The following is a 25,932-nucleotide window of genomic DNA, read 5'->3' on the forward strand; positions in this document are numbered from 1 at the left end:
GGCTAATTGTTGTAGGCGCTGCGTAGTGATTAGATGGCCAGTCATAGGTTTAGGGTAGCTGAATTGTAATCCTGGCTCCTCGACAATGTGTGATCCTGGCCTTTGCCTCGTCCTTATGCACTGAAACAATAGACGCCTAGGAGTATGCATGCACTCAACATCATAAGGTAGAGAAGGGCTGTACCAGTGATGTCCAAAAACGTTATTAATACGGCGTACCTGCCTGCGGAGATGAGGGCTCTCCTTGCTGTCCCAGCAGAGAGGCCTCCTCCTGCCCCCTACCGTCCGCCATGGCCCATCAGTACAATCAGTGAGTGGCGGCTTCGGGGAGCTTTGGACCCTCAGTGCAGAATGGCAGTACTGGGCATCTCTCACTGCGCCCAGCACTGCCTTCTCTACTTGCATCCCTGCCCCCCTCCTCCCACCAGGGACAGCGCTCAAAACATGGCGAGCAGCTGCGCTGGTCTAGGGGTGTCCAATTGTTGATGGATTTACACCAGGAGCGCGCGCAGGTGAGAGATGTCAGAGAGCGCACAGAGGCCGGGTCTGGGAGTCAAAGATTCATTCCCTACCACAAGGGTAATGGTGAAAAGTGCAATAATGTGCTCTACTTCCTCCCCACCCCGAAACCAAACTTCTAAAATATGTACGAATTCGAGTGTTATTTAAAATAACATTTTAATGTGTTTTTAGACTACCAACTCTTCCTTGGATAACTGGTCTCATTAAAAATAGTTCAACGCTTTTTCAATGGCTTTTTTCATACAATTTGGGATGACCACTTACACCATTGCATTTCAGAGGAAGTGCTCTTGCCGCTCATTTGGAATGCGGTTTGGTTGACAAGGTCTTGAGCAAGGGTTGTTCCTTTTCTAGTAGTTAACAAAAGTCTAAGACAAAAACTTTTTATGGCACCCCTGTAGACCAAGATGGTTGCATTGTATGGCAGGGAGAATGTCTGGGTCACGACTCACACCAGTGCTTTAGCCTGACTATCATGAAGAAGGCAGCACATGCGATAGCAGCTGAAACACGTGGCACGAGTGACTGATTACTAGGGCAAATGGCATGCAGCGAAAAGGACTTGCAAGTCAGACAACTTGGGGAGCTGAACTACTGCATCCCCTGCCGAGCCGATGGCTGAAGTTCACGGGCAGCAGTGCCTAAATTTGCCAAAGTGACGCAAAATGGAGGACATCCTGTGACAGAACAAATGGGACAATCTTGGCCCCCAATTAGAGAACTTGGAACAAGAACCGGAAGACCCACCCGATCTGGCAAGGTAAGGCCACTTTCGTGGAACTCATGCCTCCCTAGTGAATAGAGACCAGCATCAAGACCCTGATGGCACAGCACTGAGGGGTGGGCACTGTGGGGTGCTGAGGAGCATAAAACACAGCTACTGTAACAGTCGGATGGGAGCTATGGGTCCATGGATTTACAAAGCTACAGAGATTAACAGAGATAGTATATAGGCCCGAGGCCTACCAGTTGAAAGACTCAAACTCACCACTATTATCAATAGGAATCATTTGCTAGATGGCTTCCACTACAGCTTAGGACCGAGCATTGCACAGAGCTGGCTCTTATTAATGCAACAGAGGATATCAGATGCACAGTGGACAGAGGTGGCAAGGCCATACTGATCCTGTTGGACTTCTCAGTGGCATTCGATGCGGTTAATCACCATCTGCTGATCAGCCGTCTTCAGGATTTGGGGTATGGGGACTCTGCTCTATCCCTCCTCAAATACTTTTTAACATATCGAGAGCAAGTGGTGTAAATCGGCAAATCAGTATCCACTGTTTTATAGCTTCCTTGTGGGTTGCCCATGACTCCTCCCTTAGTCCTTCTCTTTTTAACTTGTATATCACCCCATTGGCACAATTCATCAAATCCTTTCGGTTTGCGATGGTGCCATATGCTGATGACACACAGATTATTGTTTCAATATTAAAAAATATTCAGGACACGACGTCTAGGTGTCACCAGTGCATGCATCAGATCTGCAAATGGATGCTGGAAAACTGCCTGAGGTTGAACTTGGGAAAGATTGAGGTCCTGCTTTTCTAATCCAATGTTGCATTAATAAGAGCCAGCTTGGTGCAATGCTTGGACCTAAAGCAGTAGTGGAAGTCATCAAGCAAATGATTCTTATTGATAAAAGAGGTGAGTTCAAGACTAATGATTTTTTCGATAATCTTTGCTGGTATAGATAAGCTAGCAATAGACAGACAGCTGCCAGGTTCCAAGGTGTCTAAAATTGCCTTTTTTTTTTAAAAAGGTAAAAGGAGGTGCCTTTTTTAAAAGAGGTAAAAGGAGGCTTTTTCCAATGAGTTGGAAAGACCCCTATGAGAAAGAATAAATTAATAAAACCTCAGACAGGTGGGATCCTCTCATTTCTGGGACTAGACCAATTTTATTGGTGGGAAAAGGATCTGTAGGGGAGCCAGATTTAGTTGTCCTAAGCTGACCACCTGACCTGTGATGGTGGTGGCAGACAAAGAATTAAGATAAGAGGTATTGCTAGGAAGTTGGTCAGGAAAGTGAAGATGACTATTACCCTTGAGATCACTGGGAGGATTGACCTGTGCTCCTTTTTTCCCATACATTGAAAAAGTTTAGTAAAAGTCATGAACCTTCTATTGAAAGAATGATGCTAAAGTGTTCTAGAAGGTTTGATCAATGGCAGAGTTCTTTTCCTCTGGGAGTCTAAAATAATTTTGTAAGGTGGCAAATAATTCTTTGGGGCAATTACTCGCAGTGATTATTTTATAAATAAAGTAGCTCAATTTGGCAGAAAATATTTTTTCTTATACTTCACAATCATCTTTCTATAAGTTTCCTTCTCCACATTCTCATAGTCTCGCCTCCAACAGTCTTCACCCGCCGAAACTGCAGGTACACATGCCAGCGCACACCTGCACGTCCTTCCCACCCCACCAAAGGAGACCACAACCATCTCAGATGCATTCTGCTCAACACCCGCTCAGTCCACAAGCACGGCATCAAAGTCTGGGACCTGCTCGATTCATCCTCCCCAGGTGTCGCCTTCCTGATGGAGACCTGGATGAATGCCTCCTCGTCGCCCGACATAGCCTTAGCCATCCCGGATGTCTACAAGATCACCCGCAGTGACCGAAACAACAGGCCAGGAGGAGGAATTGCCATTGTCCACTGGAACACCAATAGAATCTCGACCAACACCGAGGACACCCTCAGCATGGCCAAACACCTACACTTCCAGATCCACATCAATTACAACACCCCCCTCAGAGGAACCCTTGTCTACCGACCCCCGGGACCCCGACCGCAGTTCAGCGACTTTATCACTGACCTCATCAGCACACATGCCCTAGCCTCCACAGACTACATTCTCCTCAGAGACCTGAACTTCCACCTCGAGAACGCAAACGACAGCAACTCCACAACCTTGATCGACAACCATGCCAACCTCGGACTCAAACAGCTCATCATGACATCCACCCACTCTGCTGGACACACCTCATCTTCTCCCCCAGCAACCACGTCACCTTCAGCCACACCACCGAACTCCATTGGACTGACAACCACTGCATCCACTTCTCCTTTGAGGAACCCACCATGGGCACAACAAACCACAACGAATCCCACGCTGCAGCTGGAACAAAGTCACCAAAGACCAGCTTATCACCACCCTCACCTGAGGCCCTCCAACTGAGCCCTCCGAAACCAACGCAGGGGCCCACAACTTCAGACAATGGATCGACGACTGCGCCAACACCCTCGCCCCGATCAGAAAACCCACAATCTGGTGCACCGACACGAGAGCCATCTGGTTCAACGCCGACCTTCAGACTTCCAAGCAAGCCTGCAGAAGACTCGAGAAACAGTGGCGCCACAACCAGACACCAGATAACCACGCAGTCCTCAAGAACGCGAGACGCAAGCACCACCAACTCATCCAATCCACCAAAAGGACCTCCTTCAAGGAGCGCATCGACAACAGCGCACACAACTTAAAGAGCTCTTCAACATTATGAAAGAACTCGCCACCCCCAGCTCCAGCTCCAATGACATCCCAGCATCACAAGAACTCTGCAACTCCCGGGCCACTGCAAGATCACAGACATCCACTTCAGCTTCGACACCCAGACACCTACGACAGATGTCGACACCCCTGACTCAACGCCCACCAAACACACCGACCTCCTGCTCTCCTGGAACAATGTCAACGATGTAGACACCATCAAAATCATGAACACCTCCACTCCGGCTCACCCTTAGACACCTGCCCCCACCACATCTTCAACAAAGCAAGCTCCATCATCGCACCCCAACTCCAGAAGATCATCAACAGCTCCATCGAGACCGCTACCTTCCTGGAGAGCTGGTAACACACCGCAATCATCACCTTACTCAAGAATCCCAAGGTGGATCCAAAGGACCTCAAGAACTTTCGAACCATCTCCCTGCTCACGCTCACAGTGAGGTCATTGAGAAGACCGCCAACAGACAACTGACCCACTTCCTTGAGGTGAACAACATCCTGGACTCCTCCCAATCCGGCTTCTGAAGCAATCACAGCACCGAAACCGCCCTCATCGCCACCACCGATGACAAAAGGGCCCTGCTGACAACGACGAAACTGCAGCCCTCATCCTCCTGGACCTCTCTGCCGCCTTCGACACCATCTGCCACCAGACCCTACGCACACACCTGCACGACGCAGGGATCCATGAAAAAACCCTGAGCTGGATCACCTCCTTCCTCACAAACAGAACCCAGAGAGTCTGCCTCCCCCATTCCGATCCGTAGCCACTACGATCACCTGCAGCGTACCCCAAGAATAATTCCTCAGCCCGACCCTTTTCAACATCTCCATAGCACCTCTCACCAACATCGTCCGAGAGCACCACCTCAACATCGTCTCGTATGCCGACGACCCCCAGCATATCCTCTCCCTCACCAAGGACCTGGCCACCGCCAAATCCAACCTCCACGAGGGAATGAAGGCCGTCGCAGAGTGGATGAAGACCAGCCGCCTGATACTGAACTCGGACAAGACGGTGGTCCTCATCCTCGACTCCACCCCCTCCGCATGGGACAACTCCTGTTGACCAACCACGCTGGGAATGGCCCGTCACCCACCAACCACGCTCGCAAACTGGGGTTCATCCTGGACTCGACGTTCTCTATGACCCAGCAAGTCAACTGGGTCTCCTCCTCCTGCTTCAACACTCTCTGCATGCGCCGCAAGATCTACGGAAGGATTCCCACCGAAACCAGAAGGACAGTCACCCAGGCTCTCGTCAGCAGCAGTCTGGACTACGGCAACACCCTCTACGCAGGAACCACAGCAAAACTCCAGAAAAGACTTCAACACATACAAAATGCCTCTGCACGCCTCATCCATGGAATCCCTCGCCACAGCCATATCACCGCCCACCTGAAAAACCTGCACCGGCTCCCGGTCAACAAGAGGATCACCTTCAAGCTCATCACCCACGCTCACAAAGCACTCCACAACGCCAGACCAGCGTACCTCAACAAACGACTCTCCATCTACACCCCGAAACGCCAGCTTCGCTCCACAGACCTCAGCCTCACCACCGTCCCACGCATCTGCCGAACGACCACCGGCGGAAGATCATTCTCCGACCTCGCTGCCAAGACATGGAACACCCTGCCCACCCACCTGCAGACAAACCCAGGACTTGCTGATCTCAGGAAACTTCTCAAGACCTGGCTATCGGATCAGTAGCTGCTGCTCCCCCCCACCCCTCTAGCACCTTGAGACCCTCACGGGTGAGAGCGCTTCACAAATTTTTGATTGATTGATTGATTGATTGTTCTTGCCTATGGCATAGCCATTTTTCCTGTTGGAGGTCTTCAGAAAACCAAGGCTCCAAAGGGATTTCTCTACAGCTCCAGCCATCTTTTAGAGGAGCTAGTGCGCTAACTGCTAAATGGTTCCAGTCATGGTAGTCTGCAGAGGCCGACTCCTGATTGTTAGCTAGCAGGGGCCTGCTATTGGAGAGGAGTACCTTTAGTTCGTTCGGGTCAATAAAGTGCCAACACTGTCGCTTATATTATGCAAAGGGATATTCCCCGTATACGAGGCCTTGGGAAAGTTAAGATCGAAAAGAATGGCAGAATGGTCTGACCAAATGAGCTCAAGTGAACCAATGGGTAAGAGATAGGAGTTGTCTGTAAAGATCTCATCAAGCAAATGCCCACCCGAATGAGCGGTCCAGGTAATGACTTGTTCTAGGCCAAGGCGGGTCATTAGTTTCAAAAGATCACTTGTGTCACTATCTCCCAAGTTCTCCAAATGAAAATTAAAATCACCCAGTACTGAAATATCCTGAAAGTTAAAATTATGTGCTAGTAGCTGGCAAAGCCCATGGGTGGTTCAGGAAGGTGGTATAAGAGAATACCATTAAAGGTATAGTTATAGGTCAGTTCAATTTTAAATATAAGTGCTTTGCTATCTGTTGCTGATAAAAACCTTTCTGAGATCTTCTTACTATCTTGAGTGACTATGACTAGCCCATCCCCTTTTCTTCGCTCACGATCCAACCTGGTCAAAGAAAAGCCAGCAAGAATAGCATCTATCAAATCTGGGTCTGATGCTGCATCAGCTCATGTTTCCAGCAATGTTGGGCACATGGCCCCTCAATACACTCTGCAAGTCATGATTGTGCTTTATCTGTGACCAGGCATTAATAAGGGTGCAATGCTTGGATGTAAAATTAAGGGTAGTTAAGTCAGTATCAGGTGAGGTGAGTTTCATAAACTTAACATGGTCCTGGGAGAGGAAAGGTGGCAACTGGGACACTTCTGAGGGGAAACTATGCCAGCAAGGCTGAACGTAGGACCAGGACATTTGTGGCTTAAGCACTTGATTTTATGAAGCTCTTACCTTGAGTGTGGTCTCTGCATCTAGGGGTCTGGTAACACACCAGCAGAGGAGCTATATCTGTGCGCGGGCTGAACGCGGATGGGTGCACATAAACTTTCCTTTGGGACACCAGCGGTGCGGATGCACCATTAGTGTGTTTAAGTGGTCCTCCCACTAAAGGGAGCGTGCCCCCGCTCCTGTGTCTGAGAGTAAACATTGGGGAAAATAAAAGTGGCTTCTCACAGGGGTCACTCGTCTGTCCTCACAGGCTCCCCTAGGAGTAGATGAGTACTGGCAAAGTGAAAGCAAATAACACAATAGGGTGAAACTGGTAACACATAAAGTGATTAAAGCTGCCAAGCAGGATATTCCAAGCTGGCGCCGCCAGCAACTCGGAGCCAGGCACCTCCAGAATTACAAGGAAATTAAAAAGATATCCTCCAAGTGCTCAGTGTGAGCTGTGCAGACGTGCCACTGCTGTGTTTAAGTCGACCGCCCACTAAAGGGGCTACTGTGTCAGAGCACGATCAGAGAGTATAGGTTGGCAAAAATAAAAGTGTGCTTCTTTTTTTTAGTTCAGTAAGTTTTTATTGAATTTTTTAAGAAGGAAGTAGTACATAAAGACATACAAAAAAGCGATGAAAATTCATTAAAATACAAAGAAGCGAAAAAGAATAATCATAAAAATACAGTCATCAATAAAATGTATCGCAACATAACAAAATTTGTCATTCAATAAAAGTGTGCTTCTAACAGGGTTCCAGCACCCCCATCAGCGCTCACATGCGAGTAGCTGAGTACTGGCAAATTAAAAGCAAATAAAACAATAGGGTCAAACAGGTAACAAATAAATGATTAAAACTGGCAAGCAGGATATACCAAGATGGCGCCTGCAGAGACTCAGAGCCAGGTACCTCCGGAATTACAAGGAAATGAAAAAGATATGCTCCAAGTGCTCAGTGTGAGATAACCAGATAGAAAATATGCTGCTTTCCCAAGCCCAGTTATCCTCTATTAAGACCTAGTAGAATTGTTAGTCAATCTCCTGGCATAGTGACAGGTAAAATAGTTGTCCTGCGGAGAACCTTAATGCGGGAAGCTGTTCCATTGAATGCAGCTTTCTCATAGAATTGGAGTCGGTCTGCACGAACTTCAAAGAGAAGTGTCAGTGAGCAAGATTTGTGTACACTACAGGGCAACAATGGTGAACTCACCTTTTTGCTCAATTACCAGCCTTCCCTCACTCTTTAGGTTTCTGTTGAAATGGTCGAAGACTAAGGCAGAGAAGTACTAGGGCCTTTATGCCCACACACTAGCAGGACTACCGCTTTGGGAAATGCCTTGGGTGGAACCAAAAGACAGACCAGTAAATATGCACAAATCTCCAATAACTAGAGCAACAAGGAAGGATGGGGACCACAAGGGTGGAAGGCAACTATTTTCCCCTCAACCCCGTTTTTGGGAACCCAGAGTTCAGAAGTAGTGCCACGTGTTTGTAAATGGGACCATCAAATGTTTCAAAAAGAGCAAGAAAGACTACGGTTGTGGGAAGAGGAACTCTTCAGATTACATTGATAGATTACACTTAGTCTTTGATCTACAAGCAACAGTTAACAAATGTCTCTCCAGTCAGATGTACAATTCAGACCAAATAGGAAGAAGAAATTGGCCAACACTTTGCTGACTAAATTTCAGACCAAATAGGAAGAGGAAGTTGGCCAACATTTTTCTGACTAAATTTCAGACCAAATAAGAAGAGGAAATTGACTAACGTTTTGCTGACGAACAATGTGAAATGCATATAGGGGTATACTGCATGTCGGGAAACAGCCAGGAAAATTCTACTTCGATGACACTAGACTCCAGAGCCTCTACATACAGTGGATAGCAGTAAGATGAGAAATGTTGGAGGGGCGATTCCAAACCGGAGCAATTTCTGAGTAGTTTTCACACAACCAATGATTCCGGGAGACAGGACATGAGGCAGTAGAGTCCATAGTGAGAGTCAAATTGCCCCAAAAAAACCAACGCATAATGCTGGGTTGGATTCCAGATGCGACATGGGATTTGAAGGAAATGGCTAGATCACTGACAAATCTACTTCTCTTAGCTGCGAAATAGGGGCTTTTGGCTACAGTTGGTAGCGGTTCCCTTACAACTCGTACCAATGACTGCTTTTACGGATTGTGGTTCATGCTGAGAATGGATATATAGTGCATTTTCTTTTGATTGCAGTCTGCTGTTTTCATTTTTTGCAACGGACTTTAGGGGACCTTTCCTGTCTGAGAATGCTTTGTGGTCGGTAGATTTTACAAGGCTCAGTGCCAGGGAGCTTATAACCTGTAATGGTGATACATCCAGGTCGTTAATACAGGACCCTCAGTTAGGATGATCTAGGCCTCTTTGCCCGTGCAGGACAAGTGGGAAGAGAGGGGGAAATGGGTGGTATCTAGTGTGAAAGAAGAAGAAAGTACTTGTGTTATTTTGATATTGATGTCTCTGTTTGAAACTCAATAAAATGCTATTGAAACCTGATGAGTAATAACTTATGCTGAGTTTGGGACTTTTGTTGCACAAAATGTTTCCTCGTTGTTAGTGTTCCTGCTACTGAATTTGATGTGACATGGCTCATGGGAAATCATTTTCCAATCTTGCAATTTTTTCTTGTATTTTGCAAACTATATTGATGAGATGTATTGCATTATTTAATTATTTATCATCACTTCTGCAAAAAGAGGCATATGTGTTTAGAATTTGAGTTATAAATGTTGTCTGAATTTGGAAGATCTCGATAATCCCTGATTCTAGTATAACAGCCTGTAAAATATGTCCAAAGTAATGGATAACTAAACAGTCTATGCCCTGGGATTGTTAGATCTGTTTAGGTTTTCCGACCTCGCTTTACTTTAACCCCTTCCATGCTCATGACGGAACGGTTCCGTCATGAGCATCGGTTGAGCTGTGCTCATGACGGAACCGTTCCGTCATGAGCCGATAGGCTCATTAGAACCTTCAGCACAGCGCGAAAATTCGCGCCGCGCTGAAGGGGTTAATGAAAGTAAACGTGGAATACATTGGATGTAAACATAAATGGAAGTGAAGGTAGAAGTGAAGGAAGAAGATATTTACATTTTTGAGATCATGTCAAAATGAATGCCCTGATTTGTGAACTGTCTATAAATGTTTGGCTTTTGTACCAATTTTTAGGGAATCTTATAGAAAAATCCAACCTTTTTCCACCATTTTTTAAACTGAGCATGTTACAAAGAAGGGGGGGGGGTATGCCCAATTGACCCTCCTATACATGGGCATGAACCATCAAAAAGATGAAAAGCAAAAAAGTGTGGAGGGATGAATCTCTCATTTATTTCAGTCCAAGGTACCAATAATTACCCTGACATTATCAATAATTTTTATAGCAACAAGTATATATATATATATATATATATATATATATATATATATATATATATATATATATATATATATATATATATATATTCACTGAAAAAACCATAGGTTTCACACCAGTTATAGTTAGGAATTAGCATTTAAAAAACCTATGAAATTCACTGAAAAAACCATAGGTTTCACACCAGTTATAGTTAGGAATTAGCATTTAAAAAACCTATTAAATTCACTGAAAAAACCATAGGTTTCACACCAGTTATAGTTAGCTGGAAATTTTACTGATATAAAACCATTGAAATTCCCACGTTATAGTTAGTCGGACTCACTATAACTTGCGCGTGTAATGCACTGCTGATGACATCACATATTACATCACTCATGAGATCACTGATAACACCATCTAGTGAATGTCTGTCTTTTTAAAAAATAAATATGTTTTATATATGTATATGTAGAGGTCGATGTAAAAATAAATGTTTAAATAAGTGTCTTAATGGATGTGGAGGACTGTATGGATGGCTGAGTGTGTATATGTGTGTGTTAGTGAGTGAATGCCTGCCTCACTAGTGTGTTTATCAGTAACGATATATGTTTTAATCTAGTTTATGTAAGTATTGATATATATAAGTGAGTATATGTGACAGTGAGAGATTGAAAGAGTTCCTCTTTAAATAAGTATGTGTTTCTATAAGTGATTGTTTAAAAGAGTAAGTAAGTGTAAGTTTACTTAGAAGTAAGGTGCTACTGTGTGTATATCTGTCTATGTAAATAAATGGATGTTTATTAGTTTATTTGCAAGTGTGAATATGTGTGTGATTTACTTTTGGATGTCTGTCGGTATATAACAGGATGTATAGCTGTATCACTATATATAATCAGTGAGTATATATACGAGTGACTATATAGAACTGTTAGTGAATTATTGGATGTGTATATACATGTTGGAATTACTGAATTGGTTGTTGTAACTGGTATAGGTATGTCCACTTTTTTTTATATGTTAGTTTTTTTTTTCAAAATGTGTTTTAAGGGTTACTTTAGAGTGCAAGTAGGTTAGTCTCTCTGTCACAAGGATGGTATCATCAGTGATCTCATTAGTGACGTCACTGACCATGTCATGAGTAATGTAATATGTGATGTCATCAGCAGTGCATTACACGCGCAAGTTATAGTGAGTCCGACTAACTATAACGTGGGAATTTCAATGGTTTTATATCAGTAAAATTTCCAGCTAACTATAACTGGTGTGAAACCTATGGTTTTTTCAGTGAATTTAATAGGTTTTTTAAATGCTAATTCCTAACTATAACTGGTGTGAAACCTATGGTTTTTTCAGTGAATTTCATAGGTTTTTTAAATGCTAATTCCTAACTATAACTGGTGTGAAACCTATGGTTTTTTCAGTGAATTTCATAGGTTTTTTTAATGCTAATTCCTAACTATAAGTCTCACTTATAAATAAGACTGTCAGCACTCTAGTTGTTCTTTAGAACACTCTGGTACATTCTGTCATTGGGCTACAGTTGGGCTACATCTAGTTGAAATTTGGGCTACATTTACATTTTTTGGTCTCTGGTGGCCATCTTTGGGCTACATTGGGCTACATTGGACTACATTTGGGTTACATTTTGGCATTTTGGCATATATATATAGCCCAATGTAGCACAATATATATTTTATCAAAGTTAATTTTTGTAAAAACCACTTAAGAATAGGGCTACCAGTCCCTACAATTTTTCCCATTTTTTATTTTTTTTATTTTTTGCTTTGGAGCGCTCCCGGTGCGCTTCCCGGGGAGCGCCCCGAAAAGCGTACTTTTATAAAGCGCCCCCGGGCGCGCTCCGAGGAGCGTCCCGTAAGCGCCGATATCGCGAACGAAAACATGATCATGACGTATCGCGTAGCCGCGTCCGCGTGATACGCACGGCGTAAGCGCACCCGGAAGTACTCGAGCGAATGCGATCGCGCAACGTAAACATCCGACGCGCTTACGCTACGCGACCCGAAGCGCCCCCGGGCGCGCCCCGGGGCGCGTAGCGTAAGCGCGTCGGGTCATGTGACCTGAAAATAACACTTTTCATTGGTTCATAACAGTTTTAGTTTCATAATGATGAAGCCCCTGGTCTTGTGACCTGAAAATAACACTTCTCATTGGTTCAGGACAGTTTTTTTTCTAAATGATGAAAGACCCCACCTTTTTTCCTTATTCTGACTTTGTCCTTTGACTGAGGAAGACCTGTTTGTACATCTCTGTACCTTTTTGATATTAATAATGGCTTCAGTAGCAGCAGCAGCTGGTGCATCTGCCCCACCACCACCACCACAACCACCAAGAGGACCACCTCAAGATTATATTGGTGGTCAAGAACAGGAGGAGGAGGAAGAGGAAGAGGAGGAGGGGAGGAGAAGATGGCTGCCTGAAGAAAATACTCCATACAAACCCAAGCCACACATTATATGGGAGTTTTTTTCAATCCCAGAGGGCAAGAAAAAAGTTAATGCGCCCAAGGTAACTTGCCTAATCTGCAATGATGAACTTTCACGGGGCAACCCAAACAAAAAATATTCATTTGGTAACTATACCATGATTCGTCATATGACCAGAAAGCACCCAAACAACTACTCTCGTGCTGAGTTCAGGGAACTGGCCAGTAACCTCCCCAAGTCGTCAAGGACCACCTCCCAAACAAACCAACCCACTTCATCAGGACCAGAAACATCCGAGATGATGCCTTGCATTCAGCCAAGATTTGCTGATTTTAAAATCACTTGTTCTGCATGTGGCAAGCTTATCGCCTATGGTGAAAAAAGCGTTAAGCTCATCGTCCTTGCAGGTGATAATCACAAGTGCCCCAAAAAGAAGTAATTTTTTGGGTTTTTTATTTTTTTGCTCCAGTTGAGCCAGTTTCAATTCCCTTTTTTTGTTTCTCCCCCTAAAAAAATACAAAAAAATATAAAACTGTTTTGAAAAGCCAAAAAAAGTTCAAAAAGTTCAAAAAACACAAAAAAAATATAAAACAACAAAAAGAAGAAAAAAAAAGTTCTTTTTAGAACTACCTCCAATTTCTAAATAAAAACTTCATTTTTGAAAAACTCTGTCATCTTTTTCCCTCATTTTACGCTCCCCGGTGCGCTACCTGGTGCGCGTACCGGGCGCTTCCCCCGCGCAAAACGAAAAAAAAAAATATTTTAAATGCCCCGCGGGGCCCTTTTATAGCCCCCACATCAAACCTAGGGGGTCAAGGGGGGGTCTACCCTGCCCCCTTATGGTCATTTCCCTCTTTGTTTTGCCCACCTCTCGTGTCTCGATCCTACCGAGACACAAGATGGCGGCCGCTCCGGACTGTTTAGAATGTTTACAGACAACTGAGAGCCAATCAGCTTTCTGCGCGCAAGTCGCGTGGCGCGCCTGGAGCGCACTCCGGTGCGCGCACCGGAGAGCGCCTATAGATATATATATTTTTTTGAACCTAAATTACTCAAAATCCAATGGAGCACATATCTTGAGACATAGCAAAGGCACATCGGGCTACCAGTCCCTACAATTTTGCCAAGTTTGGTGGAAATCCATTCAGCCGTTCGGGCTAAAAGTGAAATCGACCGCCCTATGGAAATTAACATGGGGAAAACGCGTTTTGGGACCCCCCTTTTATCTCGGCCCCCGCTTGACGTATCCCCCCCAAACTTTCAAGGAAGAACCGGAGCTCGACGAGGCCATTTTCAGGAAATTTTCAGGCAGATTCGTCAACCGGTGCCAAAGTTATTCCAAATAGAATTTTGAGATTTAACATTGAAAAAAATCCTAACTATAACTACCTACTGGCGACCGCCAGTAGGTAATATATATATATATATATATATATATATATATATATATATATATATATATATATATATATATATATATATATATATATATATATATATATATGAATCACTGGTACTTGTTGCTATAAAAATTATTGATAATGTCAGGGTAATTACTGGTACCTTGGACTGAAATAAATGAGAGATTCATCCCTCCATACTTTTTTGATTTTCATCTTTTTAAACTAAGCATGTGGCAGGGCTAAGAGGCCCCAACGTTCCTAACAAGGGCCAAGCTTGCTTGGCACACTATTCAATTATTGTACCCTTTCAAAACTAAAAGCTTCCAACAAATTTATTTGAGCATTTTACAGTAAAATGCACTACTTTGTCACAGTTTTTTACCGAAGGTTCTTGGAGGAGGCTGCTGCCCAGAGCCATTTTACCACCTACAACCCCCTGCTTTCAAAGTTCACTAGCCACGGTTGGTAGTCATACATTAGATTACTTAAGCACATGTCACCTATGCAGCCTTTCATCTTCCTGTGGTCATTATATATTAACCCTTTACCCCATCATAGCCTCGGTGGCCAGTACTGGTTCCCTCTTAGCTCACCCTTCATGAAAAGAGATCAGTTTGGAATGCACCAGCATATGAGAGCCTGAATTGAATCCAGGCGTGCAATGACACTTACTGTTTCTAGTACGTATTAATGTTTGTAGGTTGAGTCTCATTGCCAAGGTACAATCAAGGTTTGAAGTAACAAGAAGAAAGAAACAGTTCAATCAGACACACCGGGAAGCTCAAGCAAAATGCTGAGGATTGAATTTGGTTTAGATATTCAGAAGTGATGTCACACAATGTGCAATGTGCAAAGGAGGGTCAGCAGTGTTGTAGGTCAACTTGGTTTTATAAGTGTAGACCCCTTAAAGACTATTAAGTGTAAGTATAAGCTGTTGCCAACCTATAATACAAAGAGGTTTGTCCTGCAGGGGGAAGAGGATTAGCACTGGTCTTAGCCTTTCTACGAGTTCTTAGAATATGAACAAAGCCATCTGCATGCTGAGCACCATGTACTAACTCTGCTCTCCTTCAATCATTTTAGGAAAAAGCTCATTTCAACCAAGGCTAGAAGGAACATCTCCTCACATTGTTATCACCCCGGTAAGATCAAGATTCAGAGTTTGAAAATTACTGAGCTGAAAAATGTGAATTCGTTTTACCAAAGGTGTAGAAACTCAAAGGTATACTGCATTTAAAACTGTGGATATGGTATTTCTTATTAATCTAAGTTTTGTAAGGTAGGTTAAATGAAAAAAACAACATGCAAATGATCTCCTCTTGATCACACCAATTTGTCAAGTAGAAAGTCAGGGAATATAGTCTGATTCTACAATCAATAATGTTGATCAATAAACAACATCATACATGATGTACAGTAAAAAAATGTTTTTCCGTTACTCCCTCATGTTTCACCCTCCCAAACTCGAAATCAATAAATAATGTATAATTGTCCAGTTTGTCGTCATATCAAAGTAAATTCAGCCAGCTAAACTACAAATGTATGTGATCAGCACCTAAAATGGTCTGAATTTTGAATTTATAAAAAATATTAGTGCAATATTTTATGTTAAAATCAGCGTTATCGAAAAATCATAAAAGGTGTTTAGCACATTGCTCAAAATCCTTCATGTCTCATTTTATGATCAGCAAAATGGAACAAATACATATGGTAAAGGGGGATTTAGAGTTTGGTAATCCATTCCATTTCTGGTGCAGCTCTTCAATTAATGCAGATTGGGAGATATAAAGGACAGCAAGTCTGAGGGTTTTCAGATATTGTTCCAAAGGAAATAAATTAAACTGCTCTAAAACACGTTATGGTTATGAGGTAACCCGTGAGTACCTAGGAATGCCGACTGTTACAGTAATGTAGAGAAAATGGTCCACTGTTTTGCTTTCCCCCTAAAACCTTGCTATTAAATTGGAGCACTTCCATCAGCTGTAAAACTATGTTGATTGATTATTAATGGCATGCCAGCTATGTAGACCCCATCCGTTGGCAACAGTATGGAGCATCAACCAAAAGCTGGTAGTCGTGATTAAAAATTGGAAACCTATTGTTGCATAATAGCCAGTAAGAGTATTACGCAGAAGATGTTCTACTTATTTCCCTTTACTGTGGTCATTGAGGCTAATTTAGTGATTGGTTAGACCCTAACTTACACTGCAGAGAAACATGTGAGGTGCAGGGTACTCACAAACCAAATCATCTGAACTAGGCAGCCCCTGCCTTGTTCGTTGCTGTACATATCTGGAGGGAGGTCAAGCGACATGGGGAAGGCTGACAGACTTGGAGTCTTCCACCCCCCCAGGGTTAGCGGAGAGACTCTTTATCATGGCAGTAACCCTCCCACTCCATTTTCTCCATGCATCTGCTCCTGTGCTGCAGATCAGGGGCCACCCATCTTTGCACCCCTCTCTGGCAGGGTGCTTGGCTCTGCCTTAAGGTGCAATCAGCGATGGCTTTTGGATCCCCGAAACTCTCTTCAGGGGCATCTCTTACCCAGGTTGCATATTGCTGAGATTGTATCACAGTTTTATTTGGGGAATTGAGGGGTGGGGAGCAGTACCTAAATCTGCTTACTGTTGTTGGATTTCTGACCAGGTGCCCTCTTGCAGCTCCAAATTCGCGTGTGGCACTAGTTTGAACCGGAGGGGCCAGCTGCTTCACCAAATGTCAGGGCCCCATTTTCTGCCCCATCCACTACTGTTGCCTCCACAAAGTTAATTGAGCCCCTGTCCCCTAAGGTCTCTGGGATCTGTCCTGTGGGCTCGTTCTCTGTAGTGGTCCTTTAAGCCTCCACCTACTTCTTCATTTAAGACTGCAGCCTCAGGGACTAGAGACCCTAGAACATTTTCCCAGACCTCTTGCTGCAAGCGTGGGTTGGGACAGAGCCCCCAGGAACTTATCTCCATCCCTCCGCAGGGGGCGCTGTTAGGATTGTGCATCACTGCTACCAGCGCCTTAGGCCTTGTTCTGCAACTTGTTCTCTCTCATGCAGTCGGGGACAGGGCTGACGTGTTTAGCCACTGCGGCAAGGCCCAGCAGGCTTCAGTGGTCCTTCAGATCTGTTTCGATGGGGAGTGGGTTCCAGCCCCTCGCAGGCCCTTGGGACAAGAGGAGAGTGCAAACGAAGCAGCCTACTGTTCTTTTGTTTTGTGGCCTCTTTTAATCCTGGCATTATTTTAACTCATACCCGATACATTGGGAGTGTTCCTCGCCGAGGCGGCTCTCCTGGGGGCGGTGTTTGTGACGTGCGCCATTTTGGATGAGTCACGCGCCACGTGCGGTCAGCGCTCTAGTTGTTTGACGCTGACCGCCAGCTTCAGCAACACCTATGTAAGCGAATGCTGACCCGGAAGCGCAGCGGGCGCGCCGATTGGCGCGCCGATTGGCGCGCCGAAGGCCCGCCAAAGGCAAGCCCGTCTGCGCCCGTCCGCGCTAAATCAGCGCACAGGGAGATTCACTCTGTTCAACAAGGTGCAGTCACTCCCAGTAAAAGTTTCACTCATTTTACTAGTGAGGAGTTGAAAGCCCTTAGACACTCGAGCTGCTCTCTCCATAGTTCTTGGGCCACTGGACTCTCCAGTGATTTCGCTTGCGCTGAGTGTGGCTACACTTTCTCTTTCGATTCGTGCACTTCGACCTTACCAGCACTTACTACTACGGTGGGGTCTATCAGGGCCTGCCTTATCAACGCTAGGTCAGTAAGAAGGCACCACGTCGACGTGGCGGACCTTATCTCAGATAATTAATTGGACATGTTGTTTGTCACCGAAACGTGGTTTGATGCTTATTCCAATCCGATTGTTGCGCTGGTCACTCCCGCTGGTTATAAAGTCCATCGGCTTGATCGCCAGTCGGGTAGGGGTGGGGGTCTCGTCATCTGGCTTAGGGACAGTTGGACTCTGCTCTGTGAATCCTCCTTGCTCTTACGTGACTGCGAGGTTCTTAACTTCTGCATTCAATTCTCAGCGCACTTCACGCTCGGGGGCTCTTTAGTCTATTGACTGCCTGGCCCGTCCAAGCACTTTTTGGACTCTTGTGGGGATGCCCTAGTTGAGCGAGCTCTGCGTTTCTCCAGGTTCATTTTTCTTGGCAATGTCAATATCCACCTAGACCATGCGGAAGCCTTGGATGCCTCTGCCCTGTTGGATGCCTTCCACCTGGCAAACCTCTCTCAAAGAGTTTTGTTTCCCACCCATCTTGGCGGGCACACCCGAGATATTATAGGGGCCAATTTCATTTATTGGTGAAGAAACCAAGCCTGGTCGCCTGGTCTGACCTCTTTCCCATCTTTTTCTCCTGGTCTCTGTTGAATTCCTCTCGCCCGGCACTTTGCTCTCGCCCCCCGGCCTTTAGGAGACCGGATTTAGGGACCCTGAGCATCGCTCTGGGTGCTTCTCATCCCTCCTTCTGTGGGGAGCTTGAGGACAATGTTGCCCAGTTCGCAGAGTGGATCTCAGTGTCAGTCGCGGCACAATCTGCCTCGTGCCAGGCCAAGCTGAGGAGAGAATCCCCCTCTAAGCCCTGGTTTTCTCCTAAACTAAGGACTCTGAAGCAGGAGTTTTAAGCTGCCGAGAGAGCCTGGCGTGCCAGAGGCTACTGTCCTGCTGATAAGAACATTCTCAGAGCAAGACAGAGGCTCTACTATACAGCCATCGGAGAAGCTAAGGGTCTCTATTTTGCTACGCGTATTGAGCGGGCCAAAAACAACTCCAAAGAGATCTTCTCCATTGTTCAAAGCTTTCTGGCCCCTTGTGCACAGTCAGCGGCCACTCCTGTCTCTGACTCTTGGTGTAATTCCTTGGCGACTTTCTTCAAGGATAAAATAGTTAATATGCAAGCTTCGCTTTCCATCTCTTCAGGGCCCCATGATAAGGGGTTACTTCCATCTATCAGTTGGGCAGAGCCCCTCTTTTCTTTTTCGGAATTTGACCTATTGGATTTGGCGAGCTCTCTTAAAATTCTGAAAGCTCTTAAGTCCGGCTCTCCCAATGATCCCTGTGCTGCTAGGCTACTGTCGGACTTGGACGACATTGTCAACCCAGAGGTGAACTTCTTGATTAATAAGTCACTCTGCTCGGCCTCCGTGCCTAGAGCCTGGAAACTCGCCCTGATCCTTCCGTTGCTGAAGAAGCTGTCCTTGGACCCTTTAGTGCCTGAGAACTATCGCCCTATTTCGCTTCTGCCTAGTTTGGCGAAAGTGTGCGAGAATGCCGTCACCTTTCAACTCACTAAGTTCATTGAGGAGTCCAAGGGGCTTCACCCGGCCCAGTCAGGCTTCCGTGCTGCTCACAGCACGGAATCGGCTTTGCTGAAGGTCGCGGAGGCTATCAGGGAGTGTCTGGACACCGGAAGGAGGGCAGCATTGGTCATGCTGGATCTCTCGGCGGCATTCGACATGGTTCCCCAAGCCATGCTCTTCAACCGCCTGTCTGCTATTGGCATTGTTGGCAACGCTTGGCGTTGGATTAGTTCCTTCCATGAGGGCCGGCAGCAGCAAGTTTGGCTCCCCCCGAGTGCCTCTGCGCCTCTACCGGTGTCGGCGGGTGTGCCTCAGGGTTCATCACTTAGCCCCCTCCTTTTTAACATCTATGTGACCCCGCTTGGTTATCTGGCGGAGTCACTGGGGGCTAAGGTGATGGCCTACGACGATGACACCCAGCTGCTGTTTACCTGGCCCAAGGAAGTGGACTTGGTCGAGTTGGCCCAAAATTGCCTTTCCTCTGTCTTCCACTGGCTATCTAATGCCCAGTTGAAATGCAATGAAGGGAAGTCTGAGGTGCTGTTGTTGTGGCTCCTTTCCTTCCGACTTCAGAGAAAGGCTTTGACCTCCGGGCTTTTCTCGGCCCTCTGAAAGAATGGGCACGGTAAAAAACCTGGGTGTCTGGTTCGACCAAAACCTGCATTTTGTGATGCACGTGAAAAAGCTGGCCGGGACCTGCTTCGGCATACTGAAGAGCTTGAGGAGGTTTCTTCCCCTCCTGCCGAGTGCCTCCAGAGAAACCGTGGTCCCTGCGTTGATTCTTTCCCACCTGGACTACGCCAATGCGCTCCTGATAAGCTGCTCTGGTCCCTGGTCAAAAAGCTACAGGCCGTGCAGAACTCGGCGGTCAGACTCCCTATGGGGCTTTCTCCTCGAGATAGTGTGCAGACACACTTGCATGCCTTGCATTGGCTGCCAGTTGAGTCCTGCCTGAAATTCAAAATGCTAACCATCGCGCACCGGCCCTTGTATGATACCGACCCTCTATACCTACAAAGGAGATTTGCCTTTTATGTGCCTGGCAGAGTGCTTCGGTCCTCTGCCCAATGGCTGATGCAGATTCTGAAGTTCAAGCACCAGCGACTTGGTGGAAACTCTTTTGTGCGTAGGGCCGGTTTGGCCTGGAATCTACTGCCTTTGGCCCTAAGGACTACTCAAGACCCAGTGCTGTTTAAAAAAACCTTGCTGTTTTAATCTGATACACGCTCATCCTTTCTTCAGGAGCTAGCGCCGGGACACTTTGAGTAGCTGCGCGCTTTACAAGCTCAATATAATATAACGTAACATATAACATTTAGTCGAACCAGACAAGACCAAAACTACATAAATCAAACATACATGCATCAAGATATGACTTTTAACCCCTTCCATGCTGATGACGGCCCCCGGCCGTCATGCATCACAGTGGGCGTGTGCTGATGACGGCTGGTGGCCGTCATGACCACGCCCATGATCGGAATATGCCGCACAGGTGCAGAATTCCGGCCGCGGCGGAGGAGTTATAACGGTTACTTCAAAAATAGAACTTGTAGAAGCAAATAGCTCCACCTGGGGCTACTACGACATTGTAACAGGCACAAATCCAAAGTACTGCTCCAACCCCGAGGTGTGCAAGACGGGCATGGAGCAAAACCAAAGGGGATGATGGACGGAGTGTTGAACATTACAAGCACTTATCCCGAGTCAACTGATCTGGGATTAATCCATCATCATTCTTAAACTCACTCCACCACCCCAGTTCAGACATGGCCATATGCAAATCAGTCTGACCCTGTACCTCATGGGAACATTCCAGCCCGAACTGCCAAGCCATGTCTTCCCTGGACCAGAAACAAGCATCCTGGGGCCAGTTTCTGGCTAATCAGCCGTCATCAGCCAGGCTAGCTTGAATCCAGTGGCAAAGTGAGCAAGGGACCCACATCTGGGCATACCCTTCCAAGTTAGGGAGAATAAAGAAAAACCAAAGGGGGTGAGCCGTCATCAGCCAGGCTAGCTTGAATCCAGTGGCAAAGTGAGCAAGGGACCCACGTCTGGGCATATCCTGCCAACTTAGGGCGAACAAAGCAAACCAAAGGATCCCCTTTGGTTTTGCCAAGACGGGCATGGAGTCACACAGGCCCACAAACAACAGTACATTGAAAATAAAGTCAACAGACAATGTATGGCATCGTGGAGGTGAGGCGTCAGTACCGAGGTGAAGCTGGTTTCTTTCTGCCACAGTGGAGGTGAGGCATTGAGTCTGTGTGGAGGCAAGGCATCGAATCCTGGACAGGGGAAGTTAGGCAGCGCTCGTGATGAGGCGTGGATTCTGGTGAGGCGATCCGACAAAGCGTTTGTGGAGTCACCCTTGTCAGTGATCGGCTCTGCGATAACATGGTGCTGGCGGTGACGGCGTTGGTGCAAGTGCTGGCGTAGGGAAGGCCGATAACTGCAGGCATTGGAGCTGGGGTACAGGTGGGGCGGTGCGTCGTGCACTTCACAAGCAGGTCCTACTTCCATGGAGCAGGTGGCTGTGTCACTGGTGGCATTTCTGACTGCGTTGGAGTTGGTTTCCTTGCTTTGCAGCACAAAACACTCAATTCTCAGGGCCCAGGAACTGGAATTGGTGCCCTTTTAAATACAGGAGTCCCCAGAGGATTTCAAGTGCTGGTCATTGGGTTGCAGGTGAAATCTTTGTGGCCCTGAGTCTTCACAACAGGAGGCAAGCACACACAAGTCCTTTTAGATTCTTCTTCAAGCAGGTTCACACCAAAGTTCCAGTCTTTATGCTCTCTTTGGCAGAAGCATCAACTGCAGGCCAACCCACCAAAGCACTCATAGCAAAGGGGCAGTATTCCTCCTTACAGCTCTCCAGCTCTTCTCCTTGGCAGAGGTTCCTCTTCAGTCCAGATGTGATCTAATTATCTGGGGTTTGGGGTCCAAAATACTTATACCCCATTTTCTCTTTGTCACAGCCTATTCAGGTGCTAGTGAAACTTCTCCCACAATTCTAAATGCAGACCAAGTCTATTCAACCCAGCTATGAGTCACCCAGGAAGGGCTGTGTAAACCTCAGCCACCCCTCCCTTTGGACTGTCCAGAATCAATGCACATCTCCAGCTCTTGTCACTCCAAACCCAGACGCTGAATACACAACCAGTCAAAGGCACACAGACTGGTAAAGCAAGAAAATGCCCACTTTATTATAGTGGCATGTTCAAACACACAATTTAAAAACCACCTTTACTCAAAGGTATGCTATTAAATTCTGAGTTCAGACAGCCTAAACTCCAGTTCTCCATCTTGTCCCAATGGAAAGGTACACTTGAAAAAATGTTACAGTGCAGCTCCCATGTTAACCTAGGGGACAGATAGCATCTCAATAGTGAAAAACAAAATATACATTATTTCACGATCAGGCCATGTAACACACACCAGCATGTCCTACCTTTCACATACAATGCACCCTGCCCATGGGGGTACCTTGGGCCTACTGTAGGGGTGACTTTTATAATAGAAAAGGGAAGGTTAGGGCCAGGCAAGTAAGGGTGGGCGTAGTGGGGCTACGCAGAGCATCATGAAGTGGGGGGTAATCTACGCACACCAGCACACTTCGCGTAGCCACAGTGCGTGCCGCCTGCCTCCCTCTCGCCCTCTTTTAAATGGCCTTATAATCTCTAAAAGCAAAAAGACTTACCAGAGATGCGGCATCCCGGGGCTCCCTCTTCCTGCTTTATCCTGCTATTTCGCGCGAGAAATGCGCATGCGCGAGTGCCCGCTCATGCGATTTGTCAGGAAGAAGTTGCGATGAAGCAGGAAGAGGGAGCCCCGGGATGCCTCATCTCTGGTAAGTATTTTTAATTACTTTTATTATTCTTTTAGACATTATACGGCCACTTCAAAGAGGGCGGGCGGGAGGCGGGTGGCGGGCAACTACGCTTCTCCACGGCATGTGCGTAGCCTGCCTACTACGCCTACTTTGCGGATCGCGGAGTAGGCAGCACTACGCACACTCCGTGGATGACGCGGAGCACTGCGCCCACGGTTACTGGCAAGTGGGTGCACTTGCTAGGTCAAAATGGCAGCTGGCAACTGCGCACACAGACACTGCAGTGGCAGGTCTGAAACACATTTACAGGGCTACTCATGTGGGTGGCACAACCAGTGCTGCAAGCCCAGTGGTAGAATTTGATTTACAGGCCATGGCACACTTTGTGCACTTCTCTAGGGACTTTCCATTAAATCAAATATGCCAAGCATGGATAAAAATCCAAAATCATAATTTGCACAGAGAGCATATGCAGTTTAGTACCAATCAGCAGTGGTAAAGTGCCCAGAGTCCAATGTCAAACAAAAACAGGTCAGGAAATATAGGAGGAAGATGCAAACAGTTTGGGGATATCTCTGCAAAAAGGGCCAATTCCAGCATCTGGTAAGAGAGGAGACCAAGAAGTCAGGAAGAAAAAGGGACCCCAACAGCTGCAGATGAGGCTAAGAGCCTGCCCATATAATAAGTCTGCCTAATAGTTTACAAATGCAGTGTAATAGGCATTGCCATACACCAGTCCAGTGAAGTGATATAGCTTGGATACAATACAAGTTATGCAGGGCTTAAAGTGTGCAACCATTCCGGAGGAATCCCTGTAGATGACCGACATTTCTATCAGTAAAACATTTCCACCAGTAACTCAGGCACTGAAGGAAACTCACTCTGTACTCCTACTTTGTATCAATAGCTCCTACTGATGATATTGCACTGACAGTGGAACGAGACTTTTAGACCCGTGTGTTATTAGTTCTCTCAGTGAACCGCGCACTGGCAGCCATCACATCTCTTGTATCAACTCAAAGGCACAGTGATTGGTGGAACTATTCTAACACTGAGTTAGCCCTTAGGACACGTTCCACTCTGCAACACTCTGCTAAAGGGAGCATCTGATTCCAGGAGTTTCCACCGGGTTTTCATAGCTGCCAAATTGGTTGGTTCTTTAATAGCTAAGAACGCACGAGTCTGTCACATTTCTTAAGGACCAGAAGTGTATTTGTGGTGTAAGAAATTCAACATAATATAAGTACTACAGAGCTTAAATCTTCATTAGACGTGGATATGCCTCGCTGCTCGTGTGACCAAGACCTCTGCAAATGAAGGAATAGTAATAGCTATAAATCTGCTAATTGCTTGTAATTGTTTCAGTCTGATTGAGTTATAATTTCGAAAAGAAAGTTGTAATAAGACGATCGCTCGAGAGACATAGAAAGCATTCTTTAATTCCAATTTACAAATGACTGCTAACCAGAAGCCGCAGCCTCTCAATATCGGCAGATGTCTGTAAAATGGATACAGAAGGTGATGTCTCTCCTGTCATCTGTAGGGCTAGTAATCACATTAGCATTTATTCTATAAATAACCAGTGCCTAAATCTTTATATATGTCTGTTTACAGCCATCAGACAACAGTGAATCTTCCATTACATATGCTGACATCATTCTGAGTTCGAAGGAGCAGCCCCAACATTTGAAACAGGTGGATACCAACGGAAAGGGCCAGGATGGGCCGCAAGATGCCGCATATTCAGAAGTCGTTTTCCGACAGTGATGGTTCTCGGAGGACTGTCCCGTGTGAGCCTCGGTGTCACAATCATCACTTGCTTTTAATATAGCACAATTTTGTGGTTTAGAGGCGCTGTAAATTATTGGTGTTAATATTATCAAGATAGAAGCACCCAGTTTCCCAAACTCCGAAGGACAGAAGCCTTACCATGTCTTACTACAATTCGTAATGGTGGCTGCACAATGGCCCTGGCTCTACCCATTGAAAGAGTGTTCCTGGGTGTTTAAAGGACTTTTATTTGGAACTTATAAATAATGTAAAGTGAGACCATGAGGGGATTGTATTGTTTTTGCCACTATAGTATGCCTGGTATTTATCGTTTTGTCAAATAAAAGTCGTTTTGTTTGCAAGTAGATTGCTAGGTTGGTTAGGCATTTTTGGATTGTCCAGAAAACCTACTTTGAACATCAGCATCAAACGTACTGCTTCCTGAATACTAACTTCCTAATGTTTGAAGATTCTGTTTGTTTGTTTTTCCCTGTATGGTCCTTTGCTACATTTTATTAAGCTTATGTTTGGCAAAACAACATTAGTTTCTTAGGTTTGGTCTTTGTATAGCATTACGACTGAACTTTGATTGGTTGCAACAGCTTTTGCCAATTCTTCAATAAAAGATAAAAGCAAACATTTGATTCCACTGCCATACATTTCAATATGAGCATACCCTTATGAGACGTCAAAGTGAAACGGTAATTGTATATGCTTTGAATTAAGCTTATTGAAGCGTCAATGCCAAATTACGTTTATAAGTCTGTCTCTCTTTCTCTCTCTTTCGAGACCCACAACCACAGTACGTTCTGTCACTTTACCGCAGTTTAAGGCATTCACTAATGTTGACTTTATATCTCTGCGCTCTAAAAAAAGGTGTGTTCTATCTTTGAGTTTCAAAATAGAACGACTGTATAAT

At 45.7% G+C, this 25,932-nt stretch overlaps 1 protein-coding gene across 1 annotated transcript in view; it reads left to right on the top strand.

Moving 5' to 3' along the window:
• LOC147712679 (CMRF35-like molecule 1) overlaps nucleotides 1–25,668 on the top strand; it is a 213,256-nt gene extending 187,588 nt beyond the window's left edge. The window contains exons 5-6 of the mRNA XM_086923353.1: nucleotides 15,208–15,266; nucleotides 24,858–25,668. Of these exons, the coding sequence (XP_086779479.1) occupies nucleotides 15,208–15,266; nucleotides 24,858–25,010 (212 nt within the window). The 3' untranslated portion in view covers nucleotides 25,011–25,668. The remainder of the gene's footprint in view (nucleotides 1–15,207; nucleotides 15,267–24,857) is intronic.
• The last annotated feature ends 264 nt before the right edge of the window (nucleotides 25,669–25,932 follow it).

Source organism: Lissotriton vulgaris, chromosome 5, assembly GCF_964263255.1.
Source record: "Lissotriton vulgaris chromosome 5, aLisVul1.2, whole genome shotgun sequence".
NCBI lineage: Eukaryota > Metazoa > Chordata > Amphibia > Caudata > Salamandridae > Lissotriton > Lissotriton vulgaris.